At 48.6% G+C, this 19,321-nt stretch overlaps 1 protein-coding gene and 1 pseudogene across 6 annotated transcripts; one reads left to right on the top strand and one right to left on the bottom strand.

Annotated features, from left to right (window-relative positions):
* Window positions 1-3,825: 3,825 nt before the first annotated feature.
* On the top strand, window positions 3,826-19,269 carry MROH6 (maestro heat like repeat family member 6). 6 transcript variants are annotated; one of them, XM_069096914.1, is made up of 14 exons: window positions 3,828-4,287; window positions 4,662-4,814; window positions 5,368-5,522; window positions 6,583-6,754; window positions 7,125-7,297; window positions 7,394-7,531; window positions 7,815-7,929; window positions 8,306-8,449; window positions 9,135-9,314; window positions 9,544-9,699; window positions 10,506-10,625; window positions 11,437-11,539; window positions 12,569-12,634; window positions 13,266-15,246. In XM_069096914.1, the coding sequence occupies exons 1-14, from the start codon at window positions 3,997-3,999 to the stop codon at window positions 13,502-13,504; spliced, it is 2,205 nt and encodes a 734-aa protein (XP_068953015.1). In that variant the 5' UTR covers window positions 3,828-3,996; the 3' UTR covers window positions 13,505-15,246. The 6 variants fall into 6 exon arrangements, 5 of the variants coding, with proteins under 5 accessions (XP_068953019.1, XP_068953018.1, XP_068953016.1 ...); XR_011170004.1 differs by lacking the exon at window positions 13,266-15,246 and having other exon boundaries at window positions 3,827-4,287; window positions 11,414-11,539; XM_069096917.1 differs by lacking the exons at window positions 12,569-12,634; window positions 13,266-15,246 and adding an exon at window positions 17,691-18,603 and having other exon boundaries at window positions 3,827-4,287.
* The window catches only part of LOC138167969 (gasdermin-D-like), a 49,076-nt pseudogene continuing 48,953 nt past the window's right edge, over window positions 19,199-19,321 (bottom strand).

The raw sequence follows: 19,321 nt of genomic DNA, 5'->3' as shown, positions 1-19,321 counted from the left end.
TAATTGGGTATGAGTGGCACAAGGTTACTCAATGCCTGGGGTGTGGTAAACTGGTTGGGTGACTCAGGGTTGATTGGGGGGACTCTTCCGGGGAGTGCTTCCAGTTGCCTATAGCCTAAATATTCAGTAGGACTGGCTCTACTAGACAGAGTAAGGACTTGATGCCTGCACAGGCCTGATCTTTTCCTTCTGTCCTTCCCCAGTCCCTTCCTCTTGCTGTATAGCCCAGAGGACCTGAGAAAGAACAGAGTCTGAAGGGAGCTTAGGGAGGTTACCAAAGAGGGAGCTTAGAGTCTGATCAGCAAGTCCAAACCTTTCTTTTTATAAAGGCTGAAGTTGGAGCCTAGAGAGGAATAGAGATTTGTCTGAGGCAGAAATGGGTCTAGAACCCAGGCCTCTTGACTTCCAATCAAGGACCAGTGAAATCTTTCCCATTGTCCCTTCCCTCACTTCAGGTGTGGGCACATAGGAAGGAATGAATAAGTTTCCCATTGATTGATTTTAATTTTAGACTGTCCTCACTATCCTTTGGCAAGGAACTGAGGTTTTGGGTCAATCAATCAAGGAGCAATTTATTAAGTACCTAGTATGTAAGGTACTCTGCTAAACACCAGGAAATGAAACAGTCACATGATTGAAATGCTGCCCTGGCTGCCACTGCCCTGCCCCTCCCAGGGAGACTTGAGGCTAGGAAGCCCCGGGACAACCTGGGAAGCTTCCTACGAACCCTGGGCACTCCTTAAAGTGCCCACCTTCTGAGACCAGTCATTGTTACCAGCCCCCCACCCCATTGTTATTCTTCCAATTGTTTCTCCCCTTATTATTTCTCTCAATTTTTTGTCACTCTTCCCATTGTCATTCTCGCTGATTATTTCTGCCCCATTGCTACTCCTTGTTTTTCATCCCCTATGATTGTTACTTCCTCCCAGATGATTACTCAGAATGAGAGCCTAGACTAACCAGCCTAGATGAGCTGGAAGGGAACCACAGAGATTATCTCCTCCAACCCCCTAATTTTGCAGAGAAGGAAACTAAGGCCCAGAGAGAGGAAATCTCTCTCCCAAGGTCACTCCTGTGGTTCTTGATGTTTTCCCCTGTTTCTAGTTTGCCTGGAGGAGGGCCTGGGGTCAGGCTTCCCAGATTCTTGGCCCACCTGAGATCTTCTGTTTGTCACAGGCCCTTCCCCTTGCCTTGGTTTCCATGGTATGAGAGCTTGTTTGGTTCTAAAAGTCAAACAATACAGACAGCTCACCTTTATGTAGTGCCTTCTGAAGGTTTACAAAATACTTTGCTCACAACAAGCCAGTGAGGTGTGGAGCACAGGTATTCTTAGTCTTTTTTTTTTTTTTGAGATGAAGAGACAGTCCTAGAAGGTTAAGGGACTTAGCTAGGGTCACATAAGTAGTTAGTAGTTATGGTAGGATAAGAACCTAGGTCCTCTGGCTGATTCAGGCTCTTTCTATGACACCATAGCAGTGAATTGGATAGAGCACTGGGCTTGGAGTTAGAAACACTCATCTTCCTGAGTTCAAATCTGGCCTCAAACACTTACTGTGTGACCCTGGGCAAGTCACTTAACTCTGCCTCAGTTTCTTCACCTGTAAAATGAGCTGGAGAAGGAAATGGCAAACCATTCCAGTATCTCTGCCAAGAAAACTCCAAAAGGGGTCACAGAGACTCAGATAGGACTGAACAACAAACAACTGTAGCTATTCCTGGAACATCCTCTTATCTTCCTTACTCCCATGTCATGTCACAACCCCATCCAAGGTGGGAGGGAGACAGAGTGAAGGCTAGAGTGAGGACACTGGTCAACGTGAGGGAGAGCAGTGGCCAATGTCCAGAAGAAACATCCCGAAGACTCTCCAAAGCCCCCTCTACCCTACTTACAGTATTGTAGAGTATACATGTGGGAGGATAAGGAGGAGGAAGAGGAGAAGGACAAAGCGTTTCTGTCTTTTAAGCATTCGAAGGGCTGTTACAAAGAAGGAAAATACTTCCCAGGGGGAAGAACTAGGAGGGAACAGATTTCTGCTCTATGTAAAGGCAGATTTCTGCTCCCTAACAATCCAAGCTCTCTCGAAGCAGGAAGGACTGTTCTTCGGATTCAATGAGCTCTGCTATCCTGGAGTTCTTCACTCAGAGGTTTTAGGTGACAACTGCTTGTCAGGGATGCTGAAGAGGGGATTCCTGTTGTCTTCTCCTATTTGAATGTAAGCTCCCTGAGGTCAGGGTTAGCTTTCTTGCTTGTAATTGTATATTATATGCTCAGCCTAGTGTCTGGCACCTAGTAAGAATTTCACACTTTTTCCTTTTTCTGTTTTCATATGGATAACACTAGAAAAGGGGTGGGAAATGTGCAGCCTCAGGCTACATATGGCCTTCTAGATCCTTAAATACGGCTTTTTGACTTGGTACATGGATACACATGGCACAATTATTCCAGGAAGGGACCTGGATTTTGAGTCAGAAGACCTGGCTTTGAATTCTGGCTCTGTGATCCTGGACAAAGTTCTAGACATCTCTGCCTTTTTTGGGATAGCCTATTGTCTTTCATCACTCTCCCCTTAGAAAGCAGCCTCTCTCATTTTGAGAGCCAGGGGGTACATCTTTATAATGCTGCTTCCGAAACTCTAGCTGTTCCCTGGCCAGGTTCCTTGGAGCCCCAGCCCTGGAGGGAGGATGAGAAACTGGGAAGGAGGGAAGGTACTGAAATGGAAAATTAATGGCAGGGGCAGCTGGGAAGTGTAGTGGATAGAGCACCAGCCCTGGAGTGAGGAGGACCTGAATTCAAATGTGGCCTTGGATACTTGACACTTACTAGCTGTGTGACCCTGGGCAAGTCACTTCACCCTGTTTGCCTCAGTTTCCTCATCTGTAAAATGAGTTTGATAAAAATGGCAAATGACTCCAGTGTCTTTGCCAAGAAAACCCCAAATGAGGTCACAAAGAGTCAGAACAGCAAAAATGTTTTCTTCACAGAATAGTTTGAAATAAGGTCAGTTACCCAACAAAACTGCATTTGTGCTGCACAACTGTTTCAAAAGCATGCCAGTTTCTCTGGACTCAGCCTAGCTAGCCAATAGAAAGATCCTACCCAGCCCCTTGGGCCTATAACAGTAGCAATAAATTACAATTAGACTTCAGGCAGCCTTGGAGATTGTCCTGCCCACCCTCCCTCCAAGTCTACCTTTTAGGACTGGCCCAGCCTCAGGACCATCAAAGAACCACTCTTCCTGATCCACACACATGGTGCTGGGAGGGGCTCTGTCACTGCCTTGAATCTTGTGAACTGTCATGCTGTTCTCTATTACCCACACTCTGACTAAACTCCTGTAGACTTCTTTGTTCTGCTACAAATTAAACAGCTGTCCAATGAGAAGCAGACCTCAGACTGCTTTTCAGCAGCTCCTCCAGGGTTGTAAACTAGTTCCTCTCCAAGAAACCATCCCCAACTCAAAAGCCACCCAGAGAGGGCCACATTGTTCATCTCAAACTTGAGGTCCTTGGCTAATGATCCCTGTCATAGGAAAGGTAACCTTGGGACCCACAGTTTCCACTGCTCCTCACTGATCAGGGCCTTAGTTTCCCATCTATAAAATGATGAGGGTAGATCTGTAAGGTCCCTTCATTCTAAATCTTAAATTCCTGTAATCCCTAAATCTCAGGTAAGGAACCCTCAATGGTAGGTCAAAAGTAAGGGATCCCCAACTGATATTGTCTCCTAGAAGTTGAGGGAGGGGAGAAAATCACCACTTATTTCTGGATCTAGGGAGGTTCCACGATCCATGCTTGTACACTAACTCCTCCCCAGCATAGCTTGGACACGCCTGCACCTGCTGCCACACCTGGCCTTGGTAGGACTCGGGGTGAATCTCAGCAGGTGCAGGCCTTAGGGTGGACAGATATTCCACACCTGTGAGTTCTTGTCAGTGCTTGTCTTGGGGGTGGGGGGAAGGAGGGCAGCGCACCAAGACTGGTGCCTCAGGGTTTGAGATGGCTAGAGGGAGGCGGGGATGGGCTAGGGGAGCCCACCGGGGTCCTGTGGGGCCCTTGGGAGCCCTTACTCTGGCTGCACTGGCTGAGGAGATCCAGATCAGCCGAGAGGGGACCGGACCCAGTCAAGGGCAGCCCCCTCAGGTGTCTGAGAGCCCTGCTGAACCAGTCACTGCACCGCGGACAGAGAGTCTGGAACCTGATGCTGCCACTGAGGTGCTGAGCAATGAGCCCCACTCTCCAAAGGCTTCTAGCTCAGACCCTGAGCCCCAACCCTGGGAGCCTGAACAGGTACTGGGGGAACTGGGGAAGAGGATAGACAGATACAAAGGGTCAGTGGGCATCTGGAAGGAGGGAAAGATGAAGAATGGAAAGAAGATGGAAAAAGCTGGAGGCTTTGGGAAGTTGGTGGTAGTGAGAAAGGGCTTCAAGAAAGCTAGAAGCCCTGGAGCATTAGAGGGAGGTTGGGAGAGGAGGGAAGAAGGGCATGGGTTGGAGAAGAGAAGGTTTATTGGGGTGGATTGAGAAGGATAGAAGCTAAGGGATAGATACCAAAGACCCCAGAGTTTAGAAGGAAGCTAAGGAAAAAAGGATGGACAGGCTCTTGGATGAAGGCTTCTTACTCTTATACTTCTCTATTCTGCTTTCCCCCTCCCCCCATCCAGCATCCTCAGTGCCTTCTGGTCCCTGGTTCCTTGGCAGATTTTGCTGTTCAAACTGTGGTTTGCCTTGAGGATGCTGGTATCTCAGGTACCCAGGCCTTGGCCTTCAGTCTCTCATCAGCCTTGGAGGCACAGGGTGGACAGCTCCCAGAAAAGGTCAGCACCCCTTTGTAAGCCCAGCCCCTTCAGCCTCACACAGCTCCTTCTTGAGTTCCATCTCTCCCCTGGCTCCCTTTTCCTTAACCATGCCCCTGATTTTCCCCATCCTCTCCTGGGAGGGCTCTCAGTCAGTTCCTGGGCTCCCAGAAGTTTGACTCTTAGAATCCCAGGATCCAAGAAAACAGAACACTAGAACATCAAAACAGAATGTCAAAGAACCACATCACAGCTTACGGGGGCTATCTAATCTAATTCTATAAAGGTAAGACCAAAAAGCAAGGCATGCACCCCTTCAGATATCTTCAAAACCGTCCTGTGGAAGAGGAATTACACTTGTTCTACTTTGTTCCATTCAGGGATCAGAACAAGGAGCAATGGGAAGTACAAGAAGGCAGATTTGAACTCACTGTGAACCAAACCTGCACAGCAATGAGCATTCCAAAAGTGGAATGGGCAGCTCAGGAGCTTACTGTCATGGGGGTGCTTGGGAGAGGCTGGAGGAAGCGGATTTCAGGGAGCCCTGAGAGTGAGCGTACCCCTCCTTTCCCAGGTACGGGAGGTGGTCCAGGGACTGCATGGACAGATGGCCCAGCTCTTGGAAGGCAGGGCAAGGAGGGTGGCCCTGAGAGCACTTTGCTCATTGGCGGCAGAACACACACACGAAGTAGTCCAGACCCTGCTGTCTCACTCTCTGCCCTGTGACAGGTATTGGGCACCCCCATTCTCCCTGGGCAGGAAAGGACCCAGGCATCCTGGCATCCCCAGCTGCCCTCACCTTCCTCCTCCTGAGGGTTGTTGTGTCTGTCCTGGAAAGGTCAATTGGCACCCACTCTAAAGCTCCTAATTAGTGCCCAACGCTAATTAGTACCTGCTCTACATTCCAACACCCACAAGGCAGGCTGGGCTAGGAGCCAAGAATCTGGGCTTCTTGCCTGCTTGTTCATAGATACCTGGGTCATGAACCCATTTATCAGATTGAGCAGAGAAAGGCTGGTGTCAGAGTCGGGGAAGAGTCTCCTCTCAGTTACTGTGTTCTCCTTTTATTTCACAGTTTTCCTTCAGTTTCCACATTCCTCCCCAACCTTAGTCCCTGGGTCTCCTGACTTCCAAGGTTTCCTCCTGCCCCTCTTAGACTTCTAGGTACCCTCTCAATCACTGAGTCTCTTCAATTCGAAGGTCTTTCCCCTAAGATCTATGTCCCATCAGTTCCAGTCTTTCCTTTCATTTCCTGGGTCCCCTTTGTTCCAGGGGTCTCCTTTAATTCTAGGGCTTCCCCCATTCCCAGTCTCCCCTAAATTCAAAGATCCACCTCCGTTCTATGGCCTTCTATCAGGTCCAAGGAAATCTCCAGAACCTCCCACACTCTGGCTCTCATCGCAGTCCCCAAATCCCCTTACTTCCAGGGTTCTCCTCCAAATCCAGAGGTTCTTCACTCCCAAGGTCAGTCAGTCAGTCAGTCAGTCAGTCAGTCAGTCAGTCAGTCAACAAGCATATGTTAAGCACTTTTAGCACTGTGCTGAGGTACACAAAGAGGAATACAAAGAAAGGTAAATCCCCTAAATCCAAAGATTCCTTCAGTCCCAGGATCTCTTCTCAGGTCCACATGGACCAACATGTCTTCCAATGGGAGCTCCCATAGTCTGGGTTTTCCTTCAGCTCTAGAGTCCCCATTCCGGAGGTTCTAGGTTCCTCTCCCCTAGTCTTTGCCTTGGGACCTCAGTCCACTCAGATCCTTCCACTTCCCCCCCCCCTCCTTTATCCACAGTGCAGCAGCTGAGTTGTGGCGAGGCTTGAGCAGGAACCAGAGGGTGAATGGGCTGGTCCTGGTGCACCTGCTGCAGGAGGTGAAGGGCACACCCCAGATACAGGGCCCCAGCCCCAGCTCCAGCCCAGGCCCGAGACCCCAGGCAGTCAAACCCCAAGCCCAGGCATTGGCTGTAAGCCACATCCTACTGTGGGGGGAGTTTGAAGGAGGGAGGGAAGGCAAGACAGAAATGGGAAGGGAGAGGGGGGCAGAGTTTAAATCTCTATATGAGGTCCAAAGGATAAAGATTTGGCACTTAAGAGTCTGGTGGGAAGGAAGAAGACAGATTCCGGAGAAAACTGGGAAAGGGAATCATGGGCTGGTTCAAGGGTATAGGTATTTCAGTATGTGTGAGGTGTGTGCCCCAGGCCCATCTGAAGAGTGTTGTCTGTGGTTTATCTCACACATGTCAGAAGTGTCTTACATGGGATCAAAGCATGCCCCGGGAATGTCACAGTTATGTTTGAGGAGTGCATACCCAGGAACGTCTCATGTCTCTGCAGGCCACAAGAGCACTAGGAGAGATGCTGGCAGTGTCAGGATGCGTGGCTGCCACAAGGGGCTTCTACCCACAGGTGCTCATTGCACTGGTTACACAGCTGCACCAGCTGGCCTGGTGTGCCCACTCCCCCCAGGTTCAAGTGAAGGTCCGGGGTCCTCCCCCCAACCATGCTAGGTGAGACTGATATGGGAGGTGGGGGAAGGGGAAGTAGGAGTAAAGGGGGGCAATTGGTGACCCCACCTCACTCCTCTTCATTTTCCCTACTTCCAGCTGTGCTGTGGAAGCTTTGAAGGCCCTACTTAATGGAGATGGAGGTCGAATGGTGGTGACCTGCATGGAGCAGAGTGGAGGCTGGAGGCGCCTCATAGGATCTGGGACCCATCTGGAGGGTGTCCTCCTGCTGGCCAGGTCTGAACATGTGGACAGAGGCTTTGGGGGAAGGATACACAGGAATACCGGACATTATGGGGTCGTGGGGACATGAGGAAACAGAGATGAAGGGACGGGATCCCAGAAGGATAGTCTCAGAATCTTCCTAGTTCTTTAGGCTGACCAGGACTAAGTACTAAGTACTGGGGACTGACTGATGGAAGAGGAGACTGTAATGGTGCTGGAGCAGGAAGATGGGGAACAGGTAGTCAGGTCCTTTCTCAGCTCTCCCTCATCCTCTCCCCTTCCTGTGTCCCCCAAGTGCTCTGGTGGCTCATGCTGACCACCACCTGCGTGGGCTCTTTGCAGACCTACTCCCACGGTTACAAAGCACAGATAAAGCGCGGCGCCTGACTGCTATGGCATTCTTCACGGGGGTGAGTACTCCCGAGACCTTTAATCCCCCTGCCCGGCTCCTCCAGGATTGTGTGGTGGACCCAATCCTGGGCTGGATGTCAAAGGAGCTGGATTCCAGCCCTGGCTGTGGTCTGTAGTTACTATGCGACTTTGAGCAAATTACTTTCCTTCTCGGGGCCTCAGTTTCCTTCTACATGAAATAGTGATTATAATAGTCTCTGGCCGCTGGAGTACCTCCCTGGAATGCAGGGGTAGTTAGAAAAAGGGTGGTGAAGATCCATTCATGATCCCAGGCTGACAGTGAGATGGGAGGGGAAGCCAGGCCTTCCTCAGCCCCAGGGTCTCCGAACCCACCCAGAGATGCCCATTTCCTGAGTCACCCCTATCCCAACTCAGCTTCTTCAGAGTCAGCCCACGGCGAGGCTACTGAGAGATGAAGCCATTGTGCAGCGTCTGACTGCCTGGCAGGTGGACCCCGAGCCCACTGTGCGCTGGCTCGGCCTCTTGGGCCTGGGCCACCTGGCCCTGAACCGAAGAAAGGTGAGGCCTGTCCCACCCTTGGGGTGCCCCTCCCTGGTGGGGGGTGTTGGCTCATTTGTAGGGAGCAGGAGGGTGGGGCTGGTTCGTCCCTGGGGTGCGCCTCCCTGGGGGGATGCTGGCTCGTTTGTGGGGAGCAGGGGGAGGGGTTGGCCCACTCTTGGGGTGCCCTTCCCTGCTGGGGGGGAGATTGCTAGCTCGCACGTGGGGTGCTCTGGAGGCGGGGCTGGTTCCGGGTGGGAGGGGCTAAATGGGAAAAGATACTAGGCCCCCAGCTCCCAGGGAATCCCTGGTCCTGGGGGCGGAAACAATGGAACGGTCAACTCTCAATTATCCGAGGGTGGACAAATCTACCTTGGGGTTTATCGGAGGCCAGAACCTCTTCCCATCTTACTACCAACCTGAGCCAGACTACACAGTGGTTAAGTAAGGTCCAAGGGCAGGAGCCACAAGCTACAAAATGCATCAAATAGAAAAGCAGCATTTGAATTATCCGCAGTTTCTCTGCTAGCCGCGGTTGAGGATTACCGGGGGGGAGGGGCAGCCATTCAGGCTTTTCCTTGGCCCCAGAATTGAGAGTTGGCTACAAGCATGCCCAGGCACGGACTCCGGTGGGGAAGAGGGGCCGAGATGGTGAGGGGGGAGGAAGAGGAGGGGCAGTATTCCTGACGGCCCTGGCTCCGCGCAGGCGCGGCACGTGGGGACGCTGCTCCAGGCCCTGCTGGGCGCGCTCGGTGAGGCGGACACGCGGCTGGTGGGGGCGGCCCTGGGCGCGCTCCGGAGGCTCCTGCTGAGGCCTATGGCTCGGGCGCGCGTGAGCGCGCAGTGCACCAGCCTGGGCTCGCGCCTGAGGCCGCTGCTAGACCATGTGAGCGGGACGAGGGGGGAGGGGGAGGGGTCAGTGAACGGGTAACGCCTCCTCCTCCCTCTTCCACCCTATGTCCCGCCTCCTCCTCACTCTATCCCGGGATTTCTTTGCCGCTAGGCTCTCCTCTGCCCCGCCCACCATTGAGCACCGCCCTCTATCAATTTCAGCCCCGCCCCTATGCCCTCCCCTTCCAAATCCCCGCCTTCCCTCCCTCTCTTCTCCCTTTCAGGACCAGGATTCAGTCCGTGCCTCAGCTATCGGGCTCCTTGGCACCTTAGTGGGTCGTTGCTCCCCGCGGCGCGCTAGGGCGGTACGTGAGCTGGTGCTGGGCAGCCTAGTGACCCTGTTGCTGCGCCTGCAAGACCCGAGCCTGGATGCTGCTGAGGTACGGGGAACCCCAATCCCCTTCACCCAGTCCTTCTCTCTCCAGCCTGGAGCCTGAAGTCCAGACTCCCCCTGTCCCGCTTCAGTTCCCCTGTCTCCTATCTTGGATCCTCTTATCCAGGATCCCCTTATTCCACTTGAGTCCCAAGTTTTCCCATCGAACCGTGATGAGCCCCAAATCCAGGCACCCTCTCCCTGTTCTTCCGAGTTCATAATCAACAATTTATAACTTCACAGAACAAATCCCTTTAATAAAAGGATTTGTTCTATAAAGTCAAAAGGCACCCAAGGACGGAGAAGGTCTTGAGTGGCCTCCAGGCCACAGGTTCCCTACCCTTCCTCTGGGAAATACAAAGACCAAAACAAACCATCCCTGTGCTTTGGGAGATCTTTTTACTACCTTAGGTAGGTGCTTAATACATTGATTTGAATTGAATTGAATTACTTGGGAGAACACCCGATTGCACAGATACACAAATACAGAATATTTACATTTTTACCAAATAATACCAAGTGGTTTCTAGAGGGAGAGAGCCTGAACCCCCTCATCTTTTTTCTTCTTTCCCATGGCTCTCTCCAGAGGGAGGGTCTCAGGATGCTTTGGGGGACTCAGGAGCAGAGGGCTGTTATATAAGATGGACCCTGGAAATAGGTCTTGCCAGCCAATACTGGGAGGGTTGGTACCCTGGATTTGGCCCTCCTCTACCTTCACCTTCTGATCTTCTATGTCTTGTCAGTAATGGGGAAGGAAGTAGATGTTCCAGGCCTGACTATACCCTAAGCCCCCATTTGGACCTTTCCTCCCAGAGTGCAGAGTGGACGTTAGCTCGTTGTGACCGATTCCTGCGCTGGAGGCTCTTGGAAGAGATCTCAGCCATGGTCCACTATGACAGCCCAGAGGCCCTAAGCCGTACCTGCAGACAACTGGTCAGTGGGGGCTCCAGCAGGGCTATGTTAGAAAACCAGAGCCTTGACTGAAGGGCTCCCCCTTAAAACTAGTTCCTACCTCTGTCCCTTATCACCTCCATGTTAGCACTTACTGGTCTTCCCTAGCTTAAAATGCAAACTAGAAGAAACAACAGGTAAGTCATCTGATGTCCCCCTTTGGATTCCTCGATAAGATAAAATTTACAATCTGTTATGCTAATGACAATCCCTGTCCTTCCAGCTCACCATCCTTAGGGACTCACAGAGATGGAGCCATTATGGTGTAGTGGATACAGAGCCAAACTCAGAGTTAGCAAGACCTGGATTGAAATCTAACCTCGAGCATATAGTGACTGTGTGTCCATGGGCAAGTCACTTAACCTTTTAAGGCTCTAGGCAACTGTAGGATCATAAATGCAGAGAAGGTGCTAACCTGCATGGGTAGAGGGAGTTCTTTCAGCCAGGAAGTTCCATATACCAGTGAAATCACAGATTCTCTGTGACAAGTCCCTACTGGGGAGTCTCTTTCAGCAAAGATAATGAATTGTTCTTAGGTTACCCACAGAGGGAAAATTTAATGTCTCAGGTGAATAGCTTCTTTCAGCAGAGCTGGTCACCCTTTAAGACCTCAGGCAGGAAGCAGGAACCAGACCTTCCCGTGGTCATTCTTGTTCTTTCCAGGGCAGGATTTGCTTGGAATTAAGAAAGTTCTGGGCTTCTCAGGAGCTTTCTTCAGTGGGACCCATGGGTTTTCCCCATGTTGCACTGAGGCATCTCTCCCAGTGCAGACCTTCCCTCTCCTTGTCTTCAGGTACAGTGGTACCCTGGCCGAGCCTCTGACTTCTTGAGCCAGGCCCAGGGCTACCTGAGGAGTCCCCAGGTTCCTATTCGCCGGGTGTCAGCAATGTTCATTGGTAAGTTCTAACTTGTCATAGTCATTCTTCCAGGTGGCCAGCCCTAGGGGTCCTGACTCAACTCTATTCCATGTAGTTGGAGCTTGACTATGAGCTTACTAAGAATCCCTTTCAGCAGAGCCTTCTGTTCTCAAGCAAACCCCTCACAGAATTTTATTTTTTTTCTTTTCTTTAAAAATTTTTTTCCGTTCTATTCCTTGTTCTTCCCTACTCAGAGTGCCATCCCTTATAATAAAGTAAGGAAAAGGGAAAAAAGGTCCACAAAACTAAACAACATATTTAAAAAATCTGAAGTCATATGTAGTATCCCACCCCATATGGTTCCTCATTTCTGCAAAAGAATGTGGGGGATTATCTTCTCGTACTCTTTGGAGACACTAGAATTCACTCAGGCCTGGAGATTTGACATCATCAAAGGCATCTAGGTGCTCTCTATCTCTTCCTTTAGGTTTCAATTCCTAATTAACTTTTTTTCTTTAGTTCTTCCTAGTCAGCCAATCATTTCCTTGGTGGAGAATTCTGAAGCAGATTAAGATTTGAGTGGTTCTTCCCTCTCTCACTGCCTGTTATCATTGTTCCATTCACCCTGAGTCATTGATCTTTCTCTTCTTTCATCTGTCTTTTGCCTCTAAACCAGCTTTTAAAAAAAGCCCCTTTGTTGTCCTTGGCATTTTGCACCATTTATTTCCCCTAGCACTCACCATGCCACTTCCGTATACTCATCCTTGATGACCTGCCTTCTTTCCCATCTAATGCACATACTCTAAGCAATCCAAAATCTCATCAGTGTCCCTCTTTCTTGCACCATTCCTACAGCCCATCCAAACCTTCTCATTTAGTGGGGTTCTTTTTAAGATGTATTTGTCATCTGAGTTTAGACAACCCTCCTTCTTCCCTAGTGGGATTGTGTTTCATTCATGGGAGTTTCTCTTCCTTCTTGATAAAAGGCTTAGTCCCAGGGACTTTTGTCAGACTTTGGTCACATTCAGAGGTGATGGGGGCCTGATGATCCAAACTCTTTGGTTTCAGGGTTTCTTATCCATCACATGGACCCTGACTGTGTCAACCCTGGCCTGGTGGACTCACTGCTTCATGGTAGGCAAGGGACACTAGAGATGTTGAGGACTTGGGGTTCTTGGGGTAGATATATGTGAGGGTGACAGAGGAGTAGGATGGCCTGCCTCTTCTATGGTACATGTGTGACAGTGTGGGCACTGGTTCCAGAGAAGATCAGCTCTGATGGGCCTTGCCCAGGGTGCCCCTGTCTGAGTGGGGATGGGGCACACACACACACATATAAACACACACATATGGACAGAAGGTCTAGATGGAGATAAATTCTGGGAGTAGAAAGGATGGCCAAGAGGACTGGGGTGAGGTGTGGTTACACAGGGAAATCTTGGAGATGTGATTTTTTTTTTGGAGGGGGAAGGCAGGGCAGTTGGGGTTAAGTGACTTGCCCAAGGTCACACAGCTAGTAAGTGTTAAGTGTCTGAGGCTGGATTTGAACTCAGGTCCTCCTGACTCCAGGGCTGGTGCTCTTTTCACTGCACCACCTAGCTGCCCCTGGAGATGTGATTTCTGGACTAGGTTCTAAAGAAGGAAGATATGGAGAAAGCAGGTCAGTTTACAGTAGTAGGGAGACTGATGGGGAGGGAGGAAAGCTGAGGACCAGGACCTTCCAGAGCCCTAATGTTACACCTTCCCTGCCACTTTCCCACTGTAGACCTTGGAGAAATGCAGTGGGATGCTGAGCCTTGCATTAGAGATGTCTCCCACATCACCATGCACCAAGTGAGGCTAGTGTGCCGGGACCTGGACTCCCCTGGACGTGGAAGCTTCTCCCCTTGGCAGCTGTTGTGCTGCTGGGGCCACCGCCAAGATCGGGAGAGACCGGTCTATGAGGACAGCCCCTTCAAGCCTAGGAGCCGGGCTGGCTTATGGGGGTGTGGGGGGCCATCCTGAGCTGCCTCCTAGCTCTGTTTTGAAGAGCATTGTTCAGTCAAGGAAGCAAGGTTCCTTGGTTTTGCCTAGACCTCACCTAGGTATTCACAGCCCAGGAATGGAGATAGATTCCTTAAACCCTTAACTGGGGGGAACCTTCCCAGGTATATCTGCCTCAGAGCCTGTTCCTGGGGGAAGGGTAGAGCCCCTGGACACTTGTGTTTTTGATGTGATGTCTTTAGGATGATCACAGCCAGCTTAGGGGTGTCACTCAGACTTTCTTATTTTTACTTCCTGGTCCTACAAGATCCTGTAAGCCAGGAATCCATCACCCCTTACTGCATCTAGCCTGTGGCCTAAGCTGTATATGTCAAATCCTCTCTAGGGGAAGTCGGTATTCCCTCTCCCTACCTCCCCCTTCCCCAAATGGAGAGGTTTTTCCTACCTGTGTCTTTCTGACTGATGGTGGGATTCCCACTTGGCCCTGAGAGGTGGAGGTCCCAAAGAAGAGGCATGAGGGTATCTCCTCTCTCCTTAATGAAGAGAAGGCTGGAGGCAGGGACAGGGAGAGACCACAGGGAAACCAACATTCTACCTCATATCCCAACCCCTCAATACCTCCTGTACCCCAATCTTTGTCCTCTGTCCTGCTCCCTTCCAAAGTGGTCTGTAGGACATGGCAGAAAGACTGAGAGGAAGGAGACAGCCCTGGGTTTTAATCCCAACTCTGCCATAAGTAGCAGCATGACCTTTTTCACTTGCCCTCTCTGATACCTCTTTTGTAAAATGGAGACAGGAGTCCCTGACTTTTGGAGAGAGGGTTGTTGGTACAAAAGTGCTTTATAGACCATGGAAGCTATAGAAAAAAATGATAGCTCCCATCCCTCATCAGTAATAGTCCTTAGCCTGGGGCATCAGGCAGAGCACAGGTGACTCAGACCACAGAGGGCTCCCACCATGAGCCAAGCACAGGGGCAGAAACTTGAGGGTAAGCTAGCTTTCCCTCTGTCTGATCTCCTAGCACTTTATAGATAGACTCTTTTGAGGCACTGATTGATGGCGTTTAGATAGGTCTGATTTCTCTCCTGATATGCCTTACCTAGTAAACTGTAAGCTCTTGAAGGGCAGGGGCTCCATCTTATTCCTTTTTGCTTCCACCCCTCCACTCCAGCACTAAGCAGGTCCCCCCTCCTCTGTAAAATAAGAATATTTGCATTCCTTATCTCATGGGTTTGTGAGGAAAGCACTCTGTAAATTCTAAACGGGATAGCAGTGGGAGTTGTACTTTTATTATTACTGGGTGATGAATAGATGTCTGTGGAATGAATGAAGACTAGAAGCTTAAGTACATAAAGTGAGTAAGAGACTGTGGGTTCAGGGCTAGAGAGTGTCAGACAAGAAAGGCTCTGTTTTTCCTGAATGGAGAGTGACCCTAGACCTGAATGTGCCCCCCTTCAGCCCCCTCCTCAACTCTCTTGAGCCCCCACTTCCCCAAATTTCTACTTCTTGGTGGAACCTGTTGTTCTGGGAACCTGTGGTCAGATCTACAGCTGCTGCTTCTGAAAAGGGGGTCCATTGCCTGTCCCTTCTATTCCCCTTATCAACCTAGTGCCTTCCCAGACCAAAACCTCCCTCTGTGGCCACCACTCCCTTACTTGGGATGTCTCCTGGAGGGCAGGGTATGTCTCACTTTTGTATTTGTACCCCCAGTGCTTAGCACTTAGGGCCTTATACACCCTGCTTAATAAATACTTTTTCATTCATTCATTCATTCATTCATTCATTCATTCACTGAAATAAAGATCTAAGTGGGTGGATTAAAGGGAGGTGGGAAATTCTGTGAAGAGGCTATAATGTTCAGGAAATCAGGGGCAATTATTTTTCATTTTAACAGATTAAACGAGGGTTTTGATCCTGTATATGAAAGTAGGGGTAGAGAGTCCACTACACCTGTTAGGTAGGGAGAGTAACTAGGAAGCCTCCTTCGACAAGTAAAAGGGTTGTTGTAAAGATCAAATGAGATATTTGTAAATCACTTAGCACAGTGACTGACACATAGTATGTACTCTAAAAAAAACTTATTTCTAACCTACCTGAAATTTGCTTCAGGAAAATCTCCCATTATAGCTTAGGTAGCCTTTTTGTCTCATTTCCCATTAGGATTCTCAGCTTCTCCACTCCCTGGGACCTGCAAAGAAATACATTATAATTTAAAATACATTTGTTGCATCACCCAGGAAGAGAAGACATAATATTAGGACTCCTCAAGAAGCTATTAACTGTTCAGATAAAGGATCAGCCATCCCTCTGAAATAAAACAGCTGGAAGCTGTTAGAAGAGAACTGTGGTTGTTTCCCTCAATGTCAGTCTTGCTATGGGGGAGCCGTACTTTTTCATCATGCCTTTCTGGTTCTAGGCTGTTCACCAATGGAGTTAGTATCAGGAACTGTCTAGAATTTCTCTTGGGATTCTCTGCCCAGCAGGGAGCAGCACCTTCACTTCTCTGCTTTGACTGAAAGATTTCTCTAGTGTCTTGTTTCTAGCATCTAGGCTATTCATCTTTTTCCCAATTCCACCATGATTTTCTTCCTCAAGGGTCAGTCCTCAGCACTCCCTTTGTCTTTATACAGGATTTAACACAGCAGGGACTAGAGAAATAGGTTTCAACAGGAGGTGTTAAATTGAATTTATTGGCTGACAGATGGGCAAGTAATTTCCCTATTCTAAGGGCAAATAGTTTGCTTAAAAGCCTTTGAATGGAAATGACTACTATCTTGCCAAAGGTTCAAAGCCTACAACATCCTGGACAGAGATGATGTCTCTCTGGGAGGATCTAAGCAAATGCAATTACCATCCACTTCACACTTCTTCCTCCTCATGATCAATTTTTAGAAACCTTCTCCTAAGTTTTCTTATTGCTCTGGCACTCCAGTCTAAGGAGCAGAAGAAGTAGGTAGACCTTGGAAGGGTTGGCTGTTGTGTTGTACTAGAGATTGGTACAACTTGATATTCAAATGGATCTATGATCTCATCAATTTGGGAATTCTCCCCAAGGAGGCAGATTGAACCTTTGGACACCTGCCTATCCTGTGTGATATGTCCCTGTCCTCCCAAAAGTTCACCCCAAGGGTCCATCCTAAGTGCTGGAGGCCTTTCTCAATTTCTTATTCCATTGAAAAGGGAATAGTGATTGTCCACTTGGAATTCCTTGCTCCTTCCTCATGACCAGCCCAGCTTCTCTTCCTTTCTTACAGTTCTTGTGAACATCCTTTGCCCCATTCTTGAAAATTCCTCATATGTTGCAGGCTACTTATACCCACCATGTCTCTCTTCATTATTGCCCTCTCTGTGGTACTAATTTTTAATTCTTTGGAGGCAATTGCATTCCATGTCTCACTGCCATTTAGTAACACTAGTAGAATTTTAGCCTTGAAAAGACAAGCCTTTGTTTTTCTGGGAACTTTATAGTCAGCAAAGGAGCATTTCAGAGAAGTTATCAAATTCTCTCTCTTCCTCATCTTTTCAACTCTAGACTTAGTGTACCATCCATCTTAAACTTATAGCCTAGATTTAAATACTATTGGACAAGTCAAAATGGTATCTATCTAAATGCAGGTTGACATCCAAATAATAGGTATTCTTCAGCCCATTATTCTTCCGAGGTCAATGGCCATCGAATGGGCTTGTTTGATATGTATCTGTATGCACACACACATAAACATGAACATTGGAGGGAGAGGTGGTGCCTGATGTTTTGTTTGCAGATGATTGTGTACTCAATACAACCTCTGAAGCTTGAGATACAATAAATAATGGATTGGTTCTCTGCTGCTGGTGCTAATTTTGGCCTAACAACTAACACCAAGAAAACACAGCTGCTCCACCAGTCAGCACTACACCATCCTTACTTGGAACCATCAGTTACAGCAAACAGAGAAGTTTTGAATGCTGTGGATAAGTTGACTTACCTTGGCAGTATGCTTTCCAGGGATGTTCACATTGATAATGAGGTTGACACATGTGTTGCCAGAGTTAGCTCAGTGTTTGGGAGGCTTAGGATAGCATGGGAGAGAAGAGGTATTAGACCACCTACCAGACTGAAAGTTTAAAGAGCTGTTGTGCTGACCTCATTGGTGTATGCCTGTGACACCTGGACAGTCTATCACCATACCAGGAAACTGAATCACTTCCATTTGAATTGTCTTAGGAAGATTCTGAAGATCACCTGGCAGGAGAAGGTACCAGAAACTGAGGTCCTTTCTCAGACTAAACTGCCAAGCATTTGAACTCTTCTGTATAGAGAGCAACTTCAGTGGGCTGGCCACATTGTTCAAATGGCAGAGACTATTTTATGGAGAGCTCATACAAGGCAAGTGCTCATGTGGTGGTCAGAAAAAGCTTTACAAGGACACTCTCAAGGTCTCTCTGAAGAACTTTGGAATTGATTGTGTGACGTGGGAGACACTTGCACAGGACTGTCCAGCATGGTGTGCTTGCATCAAAGAAGGTGCTGTTCTCTATGAGCAAAGCAGAATTGCAGCAGCTCAAAAGAACCATGAGATGTGCAGATTTAGAGAATCCACCCAAAGTTATTCACATAGACAATTTGTGCCTGATCTGTGGTAGAACCTTCTGAGCTCAGGTTGGTCTGATCAGCCACAGTTAGACACACTGTGCCTTGACTCTAACATAGTGATGTCATTTTGGTCCTCCTTGAGAACAAAGTACAACAACCAATTATCCCACAAAAATACATGTTCAATTAATGTAAAAGTATATATACATATACATATGTATACACACACACACAGTTTTTCATAGGCATGCATCATGGCTTAGTTAATACAGAGCTGTCCTTGAAGCCAGGAAGAACTGCCAGCCTCTCCCTTGTATTTGCTATATGACCCTGGGCAAGTCATGTCACCCCTCAGTGTTCCTGCCTACTCTGTTCTGCATTGGGAGAGATTTCCTCAGCATGATGTCCTTACGCGAATGAAATCCCAGTTCTGGTCCAAGCACACACACACACACACGCACGCACGCACACAATGAACTAACTCAGTGATTTATAATCTGGGGAATATGTATCCTTCACCCACTAGATTTCTAGTTCTTGTTCTTTTGTTTATCTTCCCTTGGGGACCCATTCTAGGTGCTAGAGGTCCTTTTTCTTTGGCCCTTTTCATAGGCTGCCACTTTGCCATGTGTGATTTTTTTTTCTATGATGCATGTCCTCAGTGATGTCATAGAATTCTACAAAATGCAGAATTTTTTGGTCTGACTCACCCCTGTGTATTTAGAAAACAAAGCAGAAATCCTTACAGCTCTTTTGTCTGGATGGTATTTCCTCGAAGTCCCCTAGGCTGCTGAGAAACTCAAAATTATGTTTGTTGAAACATAAGGATTATAGATGTGGAGCTGGAAGGAAACCTAGAAGTCATCTAGTCCACTCCTTCATTTTACAGATGAGGAAACCGAGGCAGGGAGGTGAACACTCAATCAACAGCATTTATTATGTACTTATGTTCCAGGCCCCATGCAAAGCATTGGGATATAAATATAAATGTGAAACCATTCCTTCCCTTAGAATTTGCATTCTAAGAAGATAGATGATATGCACATATTATTATTGATGCAAAGCTGATACAAGCTAATCTTGGGCTGCAGGGAAGGGCTTCCAGGAAGAGGCAGGTGATAGTTCCACCTCTGCCCTGGTCACGTTTCATCTTGTCTGAGCACCAGTTTAAGAGCACTGATAACCTGGACAACGTCCAGAGGAGACCAACCACAAGGGTAAAAGGCCTTGAATACATATCACATGAGGACCAGTTGAAGGAA

This window comes from Petaurus breviceps, unplaced genomic scaffold, assembly GCF_028583685.1.
Source record: "Petaurus breviceps papuanus isolate PSGF00001 unplaced genomic scaffold, PetGlider_PUasm1.0 339, whole genome shotgun sequence".
NCBI classification, from domain to species: Eukaryota; Metazoa; Chordata; class Mammalia; order Diprotodontia; family Petauridae; genus Petaurus; species Petaurus breviceps.
The sequence above is the reverse complement of the archived record's forward strand: the minus strand, read 5'-3'. Positions and strand labels throughout refer to the sequence as shown.